This window comes from Bos indicus x Bos taurus, chromosome 10 (assembly GCF_003369695.1).
Source record: "Bos indicus x Bos taurus breed Angus x Brahman F1 hybrid chromosome 10, Bos_hybrid_MaternalHap_v2.0, whole genome shotgun sequence".
NCBI lineage: Eukaryota > Metazoa > Chordata > Mammalia > Artiodactyla > Bovidae > Bos > Bos indicus x Bos taurus.
The window spans coordinates 74,488,667-74,506,576 of NC_040085.1; the positions used below are offsets into that span (position 1 = coordinate 74,488,667).

The 17,910-nt window shown below is 53.2% G+C and overlaps 1 protein-coding gene across 5 annotated transcripts in view; it reads right to left on the bottom strand.

The window, feature by feature from the left end:
• Positions 1–17,910, bottom strand: part of ACTN1 (actinin alpha 1) — a 98,050-nt gene that overhangs the window by 6,431 nt on the left and 73,709 nt on the right. For all 5 annotated transcript variants that reach the window (XR_003512815.1, XM_027552252.1, XM_027552254.1 and 2 more), the window contains exons 8-16: positions 16,932–17,017; positions 10,022–10,114; positions 8,543–8,773; positions 6,676–6,823; positions 3,317–3,467; positions 2,763–2,871; positions 2,128–2,268; positions 1,167–1,349; positions 763–897 (exon numbers count right to left, since the gene is read on the bottom strand). Coding sequence is in view for 4 of the 5 variants with exons in the window: in XM_027552252.1 (XP_027408053.1) it covers positions 763–897; positions 1,167–1,349; positions 2,128–2,268; positions 2,763–2,871; positions 3,317–3,467; positions 6,676–6,823; positions 8,543–8,773; positions 10,022–10,114; positions 16,932–17,017 (1,277 nt within the window). In the remaining variant the exon portion in view is untranslated. The remainder of the gene's footprint in view (positions 1–762; positions 898–1,166; positions 1,350–2,127; positions 2,269–2,762; positions 2,872–3,316; positions 3,468–6,675; positions 6,824–8,542; positions 8,774–10,021; positions 10,115–16,931; positions 17,018–17,910) is intronic.

Genomic DNA, 17,910 nt, shown 5'->3' on the forward strand with positions numbered 1-17,910 from the left:
CCATTCAAACTCCCATCCCAGGCCCATTCCCGACTACCACCCATCTCAGGGAAGTTTTCCCACTGAGCTGGGTTCCTCACAGCCTCAGGGCACCTGGCTCACCTTCTCAATGAACTCGATTCTGCTGTTCTGGTTCCTCGGAGGCCTGCCTTGCCCACCTCAATCCCACCTGTCTCCATGGTCCAGGCCTAATCCCCATCTCTGTCTCTCATTGGGAACTCAGTTCAACTTGGCAAGCATTTCTGGAGCACCCACTACCATGCATAATGTGCTAAGCAGGTAGAGATGGGGTCCAGAAAAGCACAGAGGAACTTGACATGGTCTCTGCCCTCAAGGAATTCAGAGGGACACCACGCTCTAACCCAAGCAGTGTTCCTTCCTTACCTACATCACCCTGATACCTGGTCCAACAATACAGCAAAGAATCTCACGCCTGCCCAAAGCACAGTTCTCTCTCTGGGGAGGTCACCTCCTTCTGGCCAAGCTCATGGCTCAGGAGGAAGGGAGACCAGCTCAACCACATATGCCACAGGGCAAGCCGCATCAGTCACCTAGGCACTGATCCTTCCGTGGGACTGTCTCATGTGGTGTCCCTGTGTGGGCACGGGTCCCACACCCTCCACGGGGCAGCAGGCCAGCTGTGGGTTCAGGACCCACAGTGGCCACAGGTCCCGTCCAGGAGGAGACAGGGAAAGCCTGACTGTCTGGGATGGTGCAGGGAAGGGTGGAAGCCCCTGCCGGGCCTTCGGTGCTGGGACCCACCTCCATCTTGGTCTGGATCCAGGGCCCGATGACATTGGCCTGGGCCCCAAACTGCTTGCGTAGCCTTTCGTTGTGCTGCTGGCGGGCGTGCTCCTCCGTCAGGGCCTGGTCCCTCCGTGGCACCAGCTGCCGCACCTGGGGCAGGAACAGTCAGGGGACATTGGGACGGGCCGGCCATCTGCCTCCATGTCAGAGGAAGTGGAGGAGCCATGAAGGGAAGAGGCCAGGCAGTAATAGGAGTGAACACATTGACCTGTTCTAGAAATGCATTCATTTGCTAGACAATGAGTACTTACTGAACGACACTGAAATCAATGAAAATCAGAATACAGACAGACAAAAATCCCTGCCCTTCTGAAACTTACAATGGCTCCGCCAGCGCCCCACCCAGCCCTTGGACTCACATGGTCCCATTTGCCATTGATCTCCTGAGGCGTGATGGTTGTGTAGGGGTTGGTGCCTGCCATGTTGACGTGGTAGGTCTGAACAATCTTGGACACCTCGTTGTGGATGCCCAGGATAGCCAGGCGCTCCTTGTCGGCATCGGGGAGGGTGGCCTTGAACTGCTCATGGGCTGTGGTCAGTCCCTGGAGAGAGACGGGCATGCAGAAGCAGCACAATGACTGGGAGGGACCAATGCCTCCCATGGGCAAGATAAGCCAAGGGAGACCTGCAGGTCCCAGGGCAGAAGTGGGTGAAGGGGCCACTGGAGGCCGGCCTCACACCAGTTGGGCAGCCTGGAGGCATCAACCCAGGACTATTTCAGCTGAGAACCAGGATGGCTGGGCTGGCCACAGGAAGGTGCCACAGCTTCATGCTCAGGCCTGGTGAATCCAGCAGCAATCTCCCTGGGGGCTCACCACCCCACAGTTAGGTTGGGAACAAGGGGTGCCCTGGGTCTGCTCAAGGGACCTGTCCTAACACACTTTCTCATTGTTCTGCAAAATCTTTTTCATCTAACACTCTGCAGCTGTACAAAAGAATGGCTTATTGCAGTGAAATGAGCTCCAAGATAATTATGAGGTTAGAAATAAAGGTTCAGGATACAGTATATAATAAAAGCTACTTTTTACGTAAAAAGTGGGGGAAGAACATATTAATAAACAAATGTGCTCGCCTATGCAGAGACCGTGTCCTGCTCTCCTCTGGGGAGCGGCACTGGGGGCTGGGGGACAAAAATTGCACAGTCTCTTTAGCTTGTAGATTTGATACCATATGCATATATTACGGAGTCAAAATAAATAAAACACAAAGCTTTCAAACCTAGAACATCCTTGGGGAGGCTACCCTCAGCCCTCTCCCTACAAGAGCAGTGTGTGGGCCGTGCAGACCCAGCCTCCATGGATGAGGGGGTCAGCAGCACACCTGGATCTCCTCGATGGTGTGCACGATGAAGGTGTCCTGCAGGTCCTCCATGGCCCCCTCCATCCAGTTGTTGAAGGGTGCGGCCCGCTTAGCGTACTCCAAGTACAGTTGGTCAATGGTCTCCAGCAGTTTCTCCGTGCGCTGGGAGTGCCAAATGGCATGGGGATAGGAAGGTGCTTAGTAACGTCATGTCCAGAATCACCACCCCCCACCCAACCCAGTAGACTTCAAGATCCTTCTGGCTAGCCCGAGAGTTTCAGGTCTGGAAGGACCAGATAACTCAGAACAGACTCTCCCAGAGTGCTGGTTCTTAATATGGGGTGTATGGACCACCCCACACTGGAGTCACCCGCCCAGGCCCCAGAGAGTCTGGTTTAGAGAACAGGAAGGTTCTCAAACAGGCGGGGCTTGCTCCAAGTACACTAAATCAGGAGGAGGAGAAGGCATGATCAGGGCATCTCCATCAGGGCAAAGGGCAAGTCCAGTGCCATGTGAGCTTTCCACGGTCAGACCAGGACTGGGGAAGGTCTGAGGAACCCAGTGGAGCTTCTCAGCCCAAAGCAAAGGGAGTCGTGAAGCAGAGAGGCCACACAGGGCTGCTGGAGGCGAGTCTCTGTCTCCTCAGGGGCTCTCACCTCCAGAGCTTCCCTTCGCTTCTGGGTTAGGGCCCCTAGATTGTCCCACTGGTCACAGATCTTTTGGCACCGGGCGTTGACACTGGGTGAGTCGTAATAGTCCAGCTCACTGCAGGGGAGGAGAGAGGAAGAGACAGGCGACCCAGGTTACCTCTGCGGCCTGCTCTCCTGCGCACTTCTTCAAGACCTTCCAGGACCCATACTCCCACCCTCAACCTCTGGGCTTTCAGGAGACTGCTGGGAGGAGAACAGTTCTCCTCCGCAAGGGCCCCCGCCCCAGCCTCGCCTGGAAGTCACACCAGCCTTGACTGCAATGCCCAGTGACAGGAAGCCACTAAGACCAGGCAAGATCTCAGAGCCATACTCGGTCACCCTCTGGTCCCACACTGGCTGTAGGTAAGGACCGAAGGCCTGTGACAGAATGGTCGCAGGCTATTCCCCACCTGCGAGGACGTTCTTAGTCTTCTGTATCAATGACCTCCTGCCCCAGGACCCAGCTCACTTTTCAGGCCACAGCCCACCTCCTACAGCACTGCAGTGCCCGCCGGGCTTACTTGAGCTCCTGGGCAATGGCGGCAATCTGCTCCACGCGGTCCTGGTGGGCAGCCAGGTCACTCTCAAAGGCCTCGTGCTTCTTGAGCAGGGCCTTGATCTCCGAGAGGGTAGCCGTCTCGTAATCCTTCTGCCGCAGCATGGCCTCTTTGCCTGGGGGTCAGAGGTCGGGCACAAGGCTGAGCAGGAGCCGGGAGGCCCACCTTCTTGATCACAACCACCCCCACCTCAGGGCCTGGGAGCTCCACTTCTGGTATATCCCAAGGAGATAGATGTGCCCCATACGATGATCAATTATCTGCAGTTCGAGAAAATAGATATGCAGCCGGAACATGCGTGATGGGGCAGAGGGTGGGAAAGTCACTCCTTTTCATGGAGTATGCCAGGGCCACCAGGAGTGGTGATATACAGACGATGAGGCTAAGTGGACAGTCAGGGTATAACACAAACTTTATAAACAGCACGAAACAACGATCTACGCCTGCGGTATAACCTGGGGAAAACAAGTTCCTCAGGGGTGCCCCATCTTTACAGTTTTCTCCACTTACAGTTGCTGCCCCCAGCAGCCCTGCAGGGACCCTGCCCCTCAATTACACCCAGTGTGGGCAGCCTGTCCAATGCACTCTGCACAGAAGCCATCGGCAGCCAGCACCCTCTCCAAGCCTCAGGTGCACTGCCCTCTCTTTTAAGGGGCGAGGCAAGGCTTGCATTTCTTGGATTTTTGTTTCCAAAGGGAAGAGGATGAGAATCGAGCTCTCAGATCGCTGTTAGACGCGGTCCCCAGCTGCCCTGTGACGCGGCTGCTGCGGGACAGAGGCTGACCTGGCCTTGCCTGCACGCCCACCTCCGGTGTTTGCCCCGTCAGGGAGGCTCAGCAACTCTCAGGAAATGAGAGCTGGGCCAAAAAGGTGATAGCTTCTCTCCTTCTCTCTACTCCTTTTTGTCAGAATATTAATATGATGAGTTTAGAGGGTAAAAAAATCACAGATGAGCCTATTTATCTGCTCCTTTTCAGTCTCGCCTCCTATGGATGTTGTGTTAAAGCCATTGGGTGTATGTAAATTACATATCCTGCTTTTAAAATACTCAGCAGCGCATCACCAGTTTCTACACTGCCACCACAGCCATCACACGAGTCACTCCGATGGCCCCGTAACATTCTGTCGAGCGGCTGAACCCCCAGTGGCGTAACCACACTGCACTACCATGGAGCCTGTGGGCCCCTCAGCTGGCAGGACTGTAGATGGACTCATGCAAACACCCCAGACACGTGATTTCAGCCATGTTTAGGGGTTTTAGACAGCCTCAAGAAATGCAGTTCTTAGGTAAGTGGGCAACAGCATTGTCAGCTGTGAGTACTTGTAGCCAGACTGCTATGTCGGCGTCTGTTGCAGGCACACCAGCACTTCTCATGCCTTTGCTGGTGGCTGGCGGGGCCAATCTTTGCTCTGTACCTTCTTGTGAGCTGTTCCTTAGCACCAGAGAGAACACAATAGAAGCGTGTGGGTGAATCGGTGCAAACTCCACCACCCCCCTTCTCCTCCATCCATCCGTGCCTGGATAGATAGCTCATACAGGCACAGTGGAAGGTGCGGCAGTGACCTCATATCATCGTATATGAAGCCCAGTAAACCCCTCTGCTCAGTCAAGCACACACCTATCCCCTCCTGCTCCAAGCCACTCCCTAATGGCCCCAGGGTGTGGCTGTCCCTACTCATCTCTAGTCTACTGTCTGAGGACCACCACAGAGCTGAATGGGGGCATCTCAGCGTACTGAGCTCTACCGGCCAATGGGTCTGTTCCAGGGGCTTCAGCTGAAATGACCGCAGGGCCCTAGGAGATGGGTAGCATGGCTCACTCTCCAGCCCCAGCCCAGGTTCTAAGGAAAAGACCATTCTGGGTGTGATCTTCTCTCTTTGGGGAAGATTATCTGCCAACAAGCAGACACCAGACATGGCCAAGTGCTCCAGGTCAGAGTGATGGAGACACACAGGTGCTAAGGCCAGAGCTACAGGTTACTACAACGGCAGAGAAGGCAGAGGGGGGAAGGTATCAAAGGCTCCCATTTACCGAGTGTGTTTCATGTGCCAGGCACTCAGCTACGCATAAAATGCACAACAACCGCATGAGGAGGTATGCTGAGTTAATAGTGTCCCTCTAAAGCTCATGGCAACCCAGAACCTCAGAGTCTGACCTTATTTGGAAATAGGGTCTCTGCCAATATAATTAGCTAAGATGAGGTCATACTGGATTAGCTGTTGTTTAGTCACTAAGATGTGTCTGTCTCTTTGCAACCCTGTGGACTGTAGTCCACCAGGCTCCTCTGTCCATGGGATTTCCCAGCAAAGAATACTGGAGCAGGTTGTCATTTCCTTCTCCAGGGGATCATCCAGACTCAGGGACTGAACCCGTATCTCTTGCACCTCCTGCACTGGCAGGCAGATTTTTTACCACTGTCCCACCTGGGAAATCCTACTGGATTAGAGTGGGCCCTAAATCCAATGACTGGTATCTTCAGTAGAAAACTGAGAGGTAGATTTGGTCACTGAGACCCAGAGAGAAGCAGCCGGTGATGATGGAAGGCAGAGATTAGAGTGATGCTGCTACAAGCCAAGGAACAGCAAGAAGTGCCAGTAAAACCACCCGACACTAGGAAGAAGCAGGGGACGCCTCCCCCTCAGAGGCTCTAGAAGGAGCCAGTGCTGACGGCACCTTAATTAGGACTTCTAGTCTCCTGAACAAGAATGTCCTTGTGTCATGTAAAACCACCCAGTTTATGGCAATTTGCAGCCCTAAGAAAGTAATACAGGAGGGCACATCATCACCTGCATGTAACAGACAAGGACACAAGCCCACTGGTCCAAGATACGCCGCCTCTAGGTGGTGGAATCAGCATGTGAGCCCCAACCCGACCCAGGGAAGAGAAGCCACTACAGTGACGAGAATAATTAACACACATATAGCACGTGGTATGCCAGGAACCTTTCTCATTGCTTCTGATGTATTATGCCACTTAATCCTCATAAACATATTAAGCTGATACTATTATTGTCCCCACTTAGCAGAGGAGAAAACTGAAGCAACCAAAATACTAATGAGGGACTTCCTTGATGGTTAAGACTCTACACTTCCAATGCAGAGGAGGCAGGTTCGATCCCTGGTCAGGGAACCAAGACCCCATGTGCCATGGGGTGTGGCCAATAAAAAAGGGAGTGGGGTGGGTCATGAACTCACCTAATGTTAAGGGACAAGTAAGAGACAAAAAAATAAAACATGAGAGAGAAAGGAGTTATGGCTGGTGGTTTAGCACGAAAGCTAGACCCAAGCTTGGGGTGGGGGGCAGGGGCTAGGCTGGTCTTACCGTCCGTCCAGGCCTCGTGGATGGAGGCCTTCTGCCGGAACTTCTCTGCCAGGTGGTCGAGCCGCTCCAGCCTCCGGATCTCATTCAGCAGCCACTCCTCATAGCCCTTCTCCGCCTGCTCCAGGCAGCCCCAGGCATTGTTGATGTCCTGCAGGGATGGGAGGCACAGGGTCAGCCCACCTGGCCCCCGAGCCCCCACGGCTCCTTCATACATTCCAGGAGGAGCCTCCTCCCCACCCAGTCCCCCTGGTATGACCTAGGGTTCCTAGGCACCAGGCCTCCTGGGTAGGGAAGTGGGTCCATGCTGCTATGGGGCGTTAGCAGTGCATCCCAGTGGCGAGAGAGCCCAAGGCCCTCTGGGCACCAAGACTGGCTCCTGCCAGGATTCTGAGCAACCACAGAGGTCACAGGGGCAGCCAGGGAGACAGAGCGACAAACTGAACAAGGCAGGCAGGGGTGGGAGCCTCCCAGCCTCCTCATGTTTCTGGGTTTACTCATGGGCTCTGGGCAGTAGCCATCCCAGAGTCACCCAGAGATGGTGACAGGTAATGAGCACAAACCCACAGGCGTTCAGACATGGAGCTGCCCTCTACAGTTAGCACAAGGACACCCCCGGGCAGTGACAGGCTGATCGGACTCGTGTGCCACCCAGGTCCTCGCCATGTGCCAGGGGCCACACTGCATCTGCCACAGGAGGGGCACATTAAAGCACGGAGCGCCACCCACCCCCAACACCCCGCCCCTGTCAAGCAGCAGCTCCAGCCATATAGAAGCTGCTGACTTGGCCTGGAATCTGTAAAAGGACCACAGTTTTCCAAACCGCATGCACAACGTCAGGCCTTTCTCTACTCCCCCAGGGTCCTCCCTCCTTCCACTGCTGTTTACAAGTTTCTCCCAGCCCCTTCCACGCTTCCCTTATGTGCCTGTGTCTCCTTGTCAACTCTCCTCTGCAAAGTACAAAAGCTCTATCCTGGTCAATTTTTTATTTTAAAATTTTTGTTTGCATGTTTCTCTGGCTCATATCTCAAGTCCTGGGGAAAGGGTAAACAGGGAGGAATAACAAAAAATGACAAAAATGAAAAAAAGTTATGACATGGAAAGCTGGTCACGATATAATTAGTTATTTCTTTCCTTTTTTTTGGTCATGCCATGTAGCATGGGGGATTTTAGTTCCTCCACCAGGGATTGAGCCTGTGCCCCCTGCACTGGAAGCGTGGATTCCTAACCACCAGGGAAGTCCCTGTAAGTTCTTTTTTCTAAGCAGCTTATTAAATAAAAGATGCTTTCGGATTCCCTTTAAAATCACATTTACAGAGTCTAAAAGAATCTCTTCTCCCCAAAATCTTTTAAGTTGATCCTGGGTAGGAAGATTATGAAGAATTTCTATTTTCTATATTTTACTTATTTACATATTTGAAACTGTCCTACCAAAAAAAATCTATTAAGGTATTAAAAAAAAAGTTTTTAAGTGCTAAAAAAGATTCCATGGAAGTGAAAATTATCCTTTTAGCTCCTGAATTATGCTCTGTTTGGGTCAACATGTCAAGTGGGGTTTTGTTGGCAGAGATGACTCTTTGAGGGGTGGGGAGGAAAGTGCTGGGGCAGATCCAAGCAGATGAGCAGGTGTCTGGAAAGGGCAAGTATGACCCGGCGTGGGGAGGAGAAAGGGGGCTCTCTCTATGGGGCGAGGGGGAGCCCCACCTGGCCGAGTGTGGGCTGGAGTCCGGGTGGTCACCTGGGAGAGAGAACCCATCCCTGGAGCAGTGTGGGCAGGAGATGAGCACACGCCCCGCCCCCGCCCCGCCCACAGCGCGTCTTTTGCCGGCGCCTGGGAGCGGCTCCAGGTTGGGGCAGTCCGGGTGCTCACCGAGACCATCCTGCCCTCGGAGGGCATGAAGGCGGGCCGGTTGCTGAGGCGCAGCTTGGTCTGCAGCGTGTTGAAGTTGATCTCCAGCTGGCACTTCTCCTGCACCTTGGGCGGCTTGTGAAGGCGCCGGTAGTCCCGGAAGTCCTCCAGCTTCTGCTGCATGGCGTGCATGGTGTTCTCGGGTGCCCGGTTCTCCAGCCATGGGATGGTGCGGCGGATCCACTCCAGCAGCTGTGGAGGGAGAAGGGGAGGACGCTGGGAGGGGGGCCGCATCTCTCCTGAGGGCACACTCTTTCCCAACCATCACCCCAGGCCGTTCCCAGGCCACAGGGCCAGGCTGCCTCTGAGAATCAAAGGCTCCATGACGCCTGGCCACTAGGATATATCAAACCACAGCCAGCATCACTCAACCTCCCTGCTCCCCAAGGGGAAACCTGGGGGCAAGATGGCTCAACTCAGCAGGAGACCCGAGCTCTAGTTCTTCATCTACTACCTGGCTGGGCCTCAATTTCCCTATCTTACCATGGAGGGGTGAATGGTTGCTGGCCAGAGGCCCTGCCATCTGACCTTTGAGGATTCTAGAATGTGGGTCCTTGACTCAAAAGAGAAAAGGTTGCAGAGGACAGCCTGAATTTTGTTTCTTCAATGAGGTGACGGGGGGTGGAGGAGTGGAAACGATGAGAGGAAACTCGTGATCCCCTGCAACTGGATCACGTGGCCCGGACTAACTCATCTGAATAATGATGACGAGCTAAGTCATCACGGGATTAAGTGCTGTGACCGTCCCCACCAGTGGCGGAGGACATAACCAAAGCATGGTGAGCTTCTGTGACTTGCCAAGGTGACCGAAGTAGGGCAGGGATTAAATCCAGGCACTGGGACCCCAGAACCTGGGCTCTTACTATGCTGGGGGACAGTAAGTCCACCAAGAGGCCGGGCTAAGCTGTTCAGGGGCTGAATTAAGGAAGGAGCAAGTGGTGCTCTAACCCAAATGCAGTCAGTGGCAGAACAGCAAACCCATCCTGTCCCCCCCGTCCTCTGGGTGGGCCCAGCCGCTAAGCTAGCCTGAGCCAGCCTGATTTATCCCTGGTTCACATCCTCTCAGAACTGCACGCTCCTTTTAAGTTCAAACGAAACTCCCAGAGTAACAGTACACTGGGCCCAAAAGGCCTCTGAGGTCTCTTGGCACAGCTTTCATTTGTCAAGTGAAAAAAAATCAAGAGCAGAGAGGTGATAGAAAAAGCGTGGAACTCAGCTCTTCAAAGTCCCGACTGGCCCCTGACCCACCCCCACCCCCGATCTCTGGGGGAGCCCAAGCCGCCCTCGGTCAGCTGCTGTGATGAGGGGCAATGCCTAGGCTGGGACTGTGCCCGGAGATGGATTTGGAGGAATGGATGGGTACTGCAGGCTCCCTGGTCTCTCAGGACAGGGTGGCAAGGCCTTGCCAGGGCCAGACCAGGAGAACCCAAGGGTACCCACGTCGCTGGCCAGCTTCTCGTAGTCCTCCATGAGCTGCTCGTTCTCCTGGTTGACGGCCAGCACCTTGCAGATGCGATTGGCTGCTGTCTCGGCCTGACAAGACAGAGAGGGTGGTGGTCAGCGTCGCAACAGCGGGAGCGCCTGGCACACGCCTGCGCCAATAAGGGCTCCTCCCACCCCTGCAGCATCACATGGCTGGAAGGCAGCTCCCAAGACTTTGAATTCACAGGCTCCTCATCATCCTCTTTACCAGCCCAGGCTGAGTCCCACAGAGCAAGTGAGCACACACAAAGACCTAAGTGGCTGAACTGGGGGCCCCTGGAGAAAAGACTGTAAGTTTGAGATCCAACATGTATGTTGGGAAGAAACTAAGTCAATGGTTGATATAATTGAGATGCTGAGCTCAGGTGGAAGGTGAGAAAATCTATGCCCATCCTGGAATTCCAAGTAGAGACCCTGGGACTCCCAAGGTTCAGGCTCTCAGACTGGTTCTGCCAGGATTTTGGAGATGCAGGAATTTAAATCTGGGCATCCTAGAATAAGGTGGTGAGAGGGAGTGGGGCCTCTCAGGATCCTTGCAGAATCTCAAGGCTCCTGGCCCAAAGAACTTTAGAGAAGATGCAGGAATTAAGAATCAACCCAGCATAGACAGGATGCCCAGAAAGCTACCCTGGGCACCTCTGGGAAAGGTAAACACACATCCCACACCGAGTGCTGGGCCAGCAGACACCTGAGGTGGGCCAGGTGGCAAGAATAAAAGACTGAATGGCAATCAGATGCAAAGGCCCAGAAACCCAGGGGACACGGCTTCTCTGGCTCAGAGGGCCCTCTGCACCTGATGCCAGCAGGGACTTGGCTCAGGTGATCTCTAAATATAATTCCCGTTCACAGTCCTAACCCAGCTCCAAGGGGAGGGGAACTCGAAGCCATCTGGGCCCCGGGATAGGAAGGAAGATAGCCTGAGTGTGGCAGCAGGCAATCATGACAAGTAGACAGATACACATCCTAGGGCCCAGGAGAAGGGTGACCCTGCAGATGGCAAAGGTTGAAGAGGGAGAAAGATGGGACCTTGAACCCACTTGATGAACAATGGGTTTCAAACTGCGGCAAGATAAACTGAGTTTAGGCATCAGGAAGAAGTTCCTGAGAAAGAGGGTGCTTTCATTTGGGAAGGAATGACTGAGAAGATGTAAATGTTTTTTTCCTCGTGGAATTCTTCAAATAGGACACACACCCACCAGACCACGTGATGCGTGGGTGACTGTGCCGGGAGGTATGTGCACGAGGGCAGGATGAGATCACCATAAAGGACCTTTCAAGCTCAAAGTGAAGACATACCCTCCACGGCAGGGTGTCAGGGTGGGTGAGCCTCCAGCAGGGCAGCTGTGGCTTGACTGCGGAGCAAGGAGCTGGGAGTCCCAGGTCTCAAGAAACGGAGACAAGCCATCACATCCTTAGACCCTCACCCCCGGCCCCGCCACCTAACTGTCCTGGAGATGCTAAAGCCACTTCTCAACAGGACAATCAGGAACCCCCGATTGATCATCCTTCCTCTTAAGAACCAACAGGCAACCGTGGGGAATCCCAAGAGGTGACGAGGAGGGAAATGCCTCCCCGGACCTGTCTCAGAAGATGAGAGGCCACAGAACAAGTAGGGTCCTGGGCACTGGCTGATGTACCCCATGAATCTGCCCAAAGTCACCAGAGTTGTTTCCCAAAGGCTGGGGAGGGGGACCCTGGCAGAGGCCAGTGCTCTCCTGTGTGCTGACATGTATGTAAGAACATGGGGTGGCTGCAAAGTCCCCGGCCCAAAGTGCTGACCGAGCAGGTAAGAATCGCAGGCAAGAGTCAACATCGCTGTGACAGTTAATGGATCAAGCCCGCCTTCACCTTGTTATCCTCTGATTCATCTTGAGATCCTAAGCTTGGAAGACATAAACTTTGATTTGTGGGCCAATTTGCAGACTTGATGGACTGAATGAGGCCTGCATGCTCATGGGATTCTGGAAGACGTGACTTCTGGGCCTCAAAAGCCTCACCCGCCCCTCAGAGCCGGCTGTCTGATCCAGGGTCAAAGGGGGCTCCTCTTGGATAAAGTCTGGGGAGTTTCCGGGTGGGCCTTCTGGGGACTTTTTACAAAGATCATCGATGGGCTGAGAAAATATTTTATGGAAACAGGCAAAAGGGTGACTTCCAAGTACCAAAGGAAAAAATTTCTGACCCTTCCATGGAAAGTATTTTTATGTTTTTTTTATGACCCACTATTTGTATTACTAAACAGTGTCATACAAAACAATGTGCTTAGTTTTACATTAGTTGTTTCCAAGTTAGGGCTTCCCTTGTGGCTCAGGTAAAGAATCTGCCTGCAACGCGGGAGGCCTGGGTTCGATCCCTGGGTCAGGAAGATCCCCTGGAGAAGGGACTGGCTACCCACCCCAGTATTCTTGGGGCTTCCCTGGTGGCTCAGACGGTAAAGAATTCTGCCTGCAATATTGGAGATCTGGATTTTTAAGTTATGGATTATTATTCCCAGAGCACTTAGCTACCCCCAAATGAAACCCTTGCTATCCCAGGTCAAACTGAAAGGAAGCAGCTTCAATGATGGTGACATCAAACAGCCAAATGTGGCCAAATGAACCCCATGGCTCTGCCACCTGCCACCCACAGAGTCATGCGAATGCCAAGAAGATCTCATCTGCGACACTTTTAGTCAAAAAATTCCCAAATCTAGCTAGAATTGCCCATTTCCTTCCTCCCACAGCTTCCTTCGGCTCAGCCTTCCTTCACGATCCAAGTGAGTTCCCTGCCCTGGTGTTCCTGCCAGCAGCACCCCCAGACGCCAGTCGCCAACTCTGGCTTCACCCCTACTCCCTGTTCCAGCTTGCAGGATGAGACCCAGACCAGTGCTAACTTGCTCTCCCTTTGAGGCTGCATGGTCACACCACGAAGCTACCCACAAATCGTAACCGCCTTCCTCAACCTCCCCGAGCCTTTCATTTGCAGAACTCCCCCACCACTCAACCCTTAAGACCCTCAGGCTCAAGTGTCTCCTACTCAAGAAAGCCTCCATGGGGCTTTCCCTAGTGGCTCAGTGGTAAAGAATCTGCCTGCCAATGCAGAAGACATGGGTTCCATCCCTGGTCTGGTCAGATCCCACATGGCACAGGGCAACTAAGTCGGTGTGCCATAACTACTAAGCCCATGTTCTAGAGCCTGGGAGCCACAACTATTGATCCTTGAGCTGCAGCTACTGAAGCCCTAGCACCTAGAGCCCGTGCTCTGCAACAAGAGAGGCCACCACAATGAGAAGCCCTCACTGCAACTAGAATGTAGCCCCCGCTTGCTGCAACTGGAAAAAAGCCTAAGCAGCAATGAAGAGCCAGCACAGCCAAAACTAAAAAAAAAAGCAAGCAAGCAAGCAAGAAAGTCTCCATGTCCCACAGCCCTGCAGCAACCCCTCCCCTGCTCAGGTCTGAAGCACAGCAGAGATTAGACCACAGCATTGTGAGCTTCTTTTATTAAAAGTTTTCCCAGATGGACCATGAATCTCCCGAGGGCAGGTACAGGATTTCTTTGCCTTAGAAGATTCACAACCGACAGATGACAAATGGAATGATGCAAACAGCATCATCTACTTCTAAGAGCATCCAGAACCCCACAGCAGATCCAGTTCACACCCTAAAGGGCTGTTTTCTCAGAAACAGTTCACAGGCCATGAACATTAAAGCAACAAACAAAACAAAATCTGGTTGCTCACAACACCTTCTAAATCCCTACGGAGAAGAAGAAGAGAGAGGAGAGGCTGAGAAAGAATTAGAACCTAAACCAGTGCATCACACAGAAGCTGGTCTCATCTGACTAGGAACGTCAATCACACACACACACTCGTATCCACACAGGCACACAAATACATATACACAGGCGTGCACACGTCCTCCAGACTTGGCTGCCTTTCTAGTTCCACTGCCCAAGGCTTGACAAGAGAAGGACAGTGGAGAGGACGCAGGGCACCAGACACGGGTTTCAGGAGACTCTCCCACATTGGCTTCAGACACAAGACAGTCAAGAAAGGAAGAGGGTAGGAAAGACTCCTCCTCCTTCCACGGGAGAGGGGGAAGAGTCCCCGCCCACCAGCCCGCTCGGCTCTAAGCAGTTGCCTGAATCCTTCGAAGTGGGTTGGGAGGGGCAACTCTGGGTGAGGCCCCCAACCCAGGACACGAAAGGAACACCACCCACACCCCCAGCCCCATACCCCCCAAGCTGATGACGCTGTCCTCAGATACGGACCAAAGTAGCATGAAATGACTGCAACAAGGATGAGTGAGAGGGAAGAGGGCATGGGGAGGAGGTGGTATGAGATTTGGGAAGGAGAATAGCAGGCTGCTACACACGTGCACACACACGCACACACGCACACGCGCGTGCACGCGGACACCCACACAGGCACAAGCTCCCCCCCGAGCATCATCAGCCAGGACACAGGGAAGGCTCCAGAGACAGGGAAGGCCAGTGTTAACAGGCATGAAGCCCAGGAGAGAATCCTGCAAGAGCAGGAGAGGAGGAGGAGTTGGTGGAAGGAGAGTTGGAAAGACCATGGCAGGCAGCTCAGCCTAGCTCTGGGCGCGGGCAGGGCTCCATGCGGTTCTTGGGGCTGGAGGTCCCCCGAGACAAGTAGATAGATGGTGCTCACATCCTGCCTAAAAGGTGGGGTGTAAGAGGGGCCAGAAGAAGTTGACAAGAAAGAGCAGCAGCAGAGATGGGACAAAGAGAAAGAAGAAGAAGCAAGATGCAGACCAGAGAAGAGGCTGGAAAGGTCTGGGCCTCCTGGGGGGGCAGGGACACCCAGAATAGGGAGCCTCCAGGCAGGGCTGTTTCCTGCCAAGCAGCGCCCATGAGACCTGGAAGGAAAGTGAAGAAGGTCACGGGTGCCCATCCAGGCAGGGGATGGGCCTGCTGCTAGCTCACCTCATGCTTTTATGTATAATTTTTTTTTTAAAGGCACCTTTTCCCCCAAGGCACTTCTATTAGAAAACTGTCATTCTCATTCTGTTAGAAGACATTTTTAGGGCCATTTCCAAGATTATTTTAGTAAAAAATATTCAAATCTTCATGGTCTATGATGTACACGTGGCACCCTTGTACAGTGTGCAACCTGCACCACTGTCCCTGGCAGACATGGGTGGGAAGGATCAGGCAGGACTCTAAGCCCAGGGCCTGGACACCAGGAGGAAGGTAAAAGAATTCTCCCTGCCCTGACTGCTGGGTAATTTTAGAGGGTGGTCTTGCTCAAGTAGAAGGAGGGAGAGAGAGAAGTGACAGGGTCCTCAATATTTATGAAAACAAGCAGAGCCCCAAACTGCACTGCTTGGGATAAGGGCTTTCAACTCAGTCCAGGGAAAGAGCTGAGACTTCTTTCCTGTTTGTGGCACCCATTATGCCCAGTGTGTGGGGACAGAGATGCCCAAGGCCATCCAGAAGCGGGCGTTCTCCAGCATCTTTAAGTGTCCTGGCCAAAGTTCAGAGAGCATCCTGCCCTCCTGCAGGACGTCGGGGTTGTGTGTGTGGGGGGTCTTTTCTAATCCTTCCTTTCATTCCAGGGCCGCAGTTCCAAGGGGCTGCTGCTGGAGTATTCGGAGAGGATGGAAGAGGTGGGCAGAAGGGCGCTGGGAGAGTGGGCGAGGCCGAGGGAGAGCTCACCTTCTGCGCACCGAGAAGGCGTGGCCGTGACATGAAACATTAGGTCACGGGGCCTTCCCATCCGGCCTTAGCGTGCCTATACATCTGCACAGAGAAGGAGAAGAGGTTGAGAGGAGAAGGAGGCGGCACAGCACAGAATCAACCCAACAGCCACGGTAGACAGAGAGCACAGACAGACAGACACTGAGAAAATGAGATGCTGGCAGGACAAACGGGACAGGGTGTGAGAGAGTCCAGGCTGAAAGAGCAAAGGTGGGGGCTGGGGAAGGCTGGGGGCAGGGGAAGGGGCATCACCCCATCATGCATTTCAAAACAGGCCACTCAAACTCCATGCAGAGGGCAGGAAATCTGCCTGAGTGTGAGGCAGGTCCAAGGCCCAGAGCTGATAAGGCAAGCCTGCTGCTTGTGGTCACAGCAACCTGGATGCTGTGTTTCTGGGGTCCTGCCTATGAGGGAGGTCTAGCGGAGGGGCGTCAGCTGCCAGCTAACAGAAATACTCAAATCTTCAGTGTCAGTGATTTGAGTGCAGAGCCTGTACCACTGGACTGGAACCTCAGACCTCCCTGAGCAATACTAGGTCAGGACACTGGCAGGGCTCACAGCTGCTCCCCCTTTCCCTCCCTCCCTCCCTCGTGTACTGACCCCACCTGGGGGCCCCGGGCAAGATATAGAAGGTGTCAAGGACCAAGGGGCTGTGGACAGATTGGCTAAACCACAGTTGTGAGCGGGAGAAAGGGAGGGGCTTCGTGACACTGCTGCAGGACAGGTCAGTGAAGACAGGAGGTGCCCCTGTCAGATTTCCTCCCTAAGGGCCACCGTGCTGCTCTGCTAAAGCCATAGCTTCAGCAGAGGTGGGCAAGGAGGGCTACTGCCCATGTCGCCTTCCAGGCACCTCCTGGTTAATTTCACCCATGCCGCCCCTTCCTGCTGAAGTCTGCCATCTGGGTCCCAGAAGGTGAGCTCTTTCCCAGTGTTCTCTGAGACAGCAGATAGAGGAAGATGAGCGAGAGCAGAGAGGCTGGGGTGGGGTGGGGGGTGGGCAGGAGAGGAGCTGAGCAAGAATATGACACGCCACGTTGGCACCGGGGACTGACGCTACTGAAGAGACAGACCGTCCGGACTCTGTCGCCGGGGAGAGGAGGGGTGGGAGGGCGTGGATCGGGCTCAGGCATGAGGTGCGCTGGGCAAGGAAGGAGCAAGGGGCCCCAGGTACCTTCTGGGCTCCAGAGAAGGCGTGGTAGAAGCTGGACACGTAAGTCATGATGGCTTTCTCGTCCGGGCGGGCGGTTCCGACGATGTCTGTCAAGAAAAATCTGGAGTTAAAGCCAGCTGGTGAACACATGATACACTCCCTAATGTGATGGGAAAAGCAGCTCTCAGAACCATAAGTCTTCTTGCCAAGACGCTGAGCCTGGATCTAACCAGCATCTGGCATCAACTTCCACTCACAGGAACACAAGAGGTAGAGGAAGGAGTGAAATGGTACTTGAGGAAGGAAACGAGACAAACCAGAGAAACGGGCGCTCAGAACAGCTGGTCGTCAGGCTACAAGTTCAATGCCAGGAACCAAAGGTGTTGGAGGGAAGAGGGAAATGCTACAGATTAGAAAAGATACAAGAACTAGAACGATGAAATGCCATGTGCACACTCTGGTCAAACCAACTAAAGAGAAATAATGGGGAGATTTTGATTTTGAACCAAGTGGCAGATGTATCCAAGAATTACTGTCCATTTGCTTGGTGTGAAAATTATTTTATGATTGAAAAATAGAATGAAACTATTTCTATTTTTAAGGTCTATATTCTGAAGTATGTAGTAGTGAGATGCTATGATGTGTCTGGGATTTGTTTTAAAATACTTCAACAAGAAGACAAATAGAAAAAAAAAAAAAGTGACAAAATCGCAATAATTGTTCTATCTGGACGGTGGGTATATGGAAGCTCCTTATATTATTTTCCCTTCTTTTGCACATTGGAAAATGTCCCCACAACTTGACAGACATTGTCACAAACTGTACCTTCCATCTCTTCTCCTAAGGGTCCATTCATCTTTCCAAAAAGTCATTAGCATGCCCATAAGTGTTCTTTCTCTCCCTCCCTTTCCCCTGTGAAGTTAGATATGCATATAGACCTCAAACTCAAATCATCTCTTTGAATTACCCATCACTGCAAGCTCCCATGTATGGACATGAA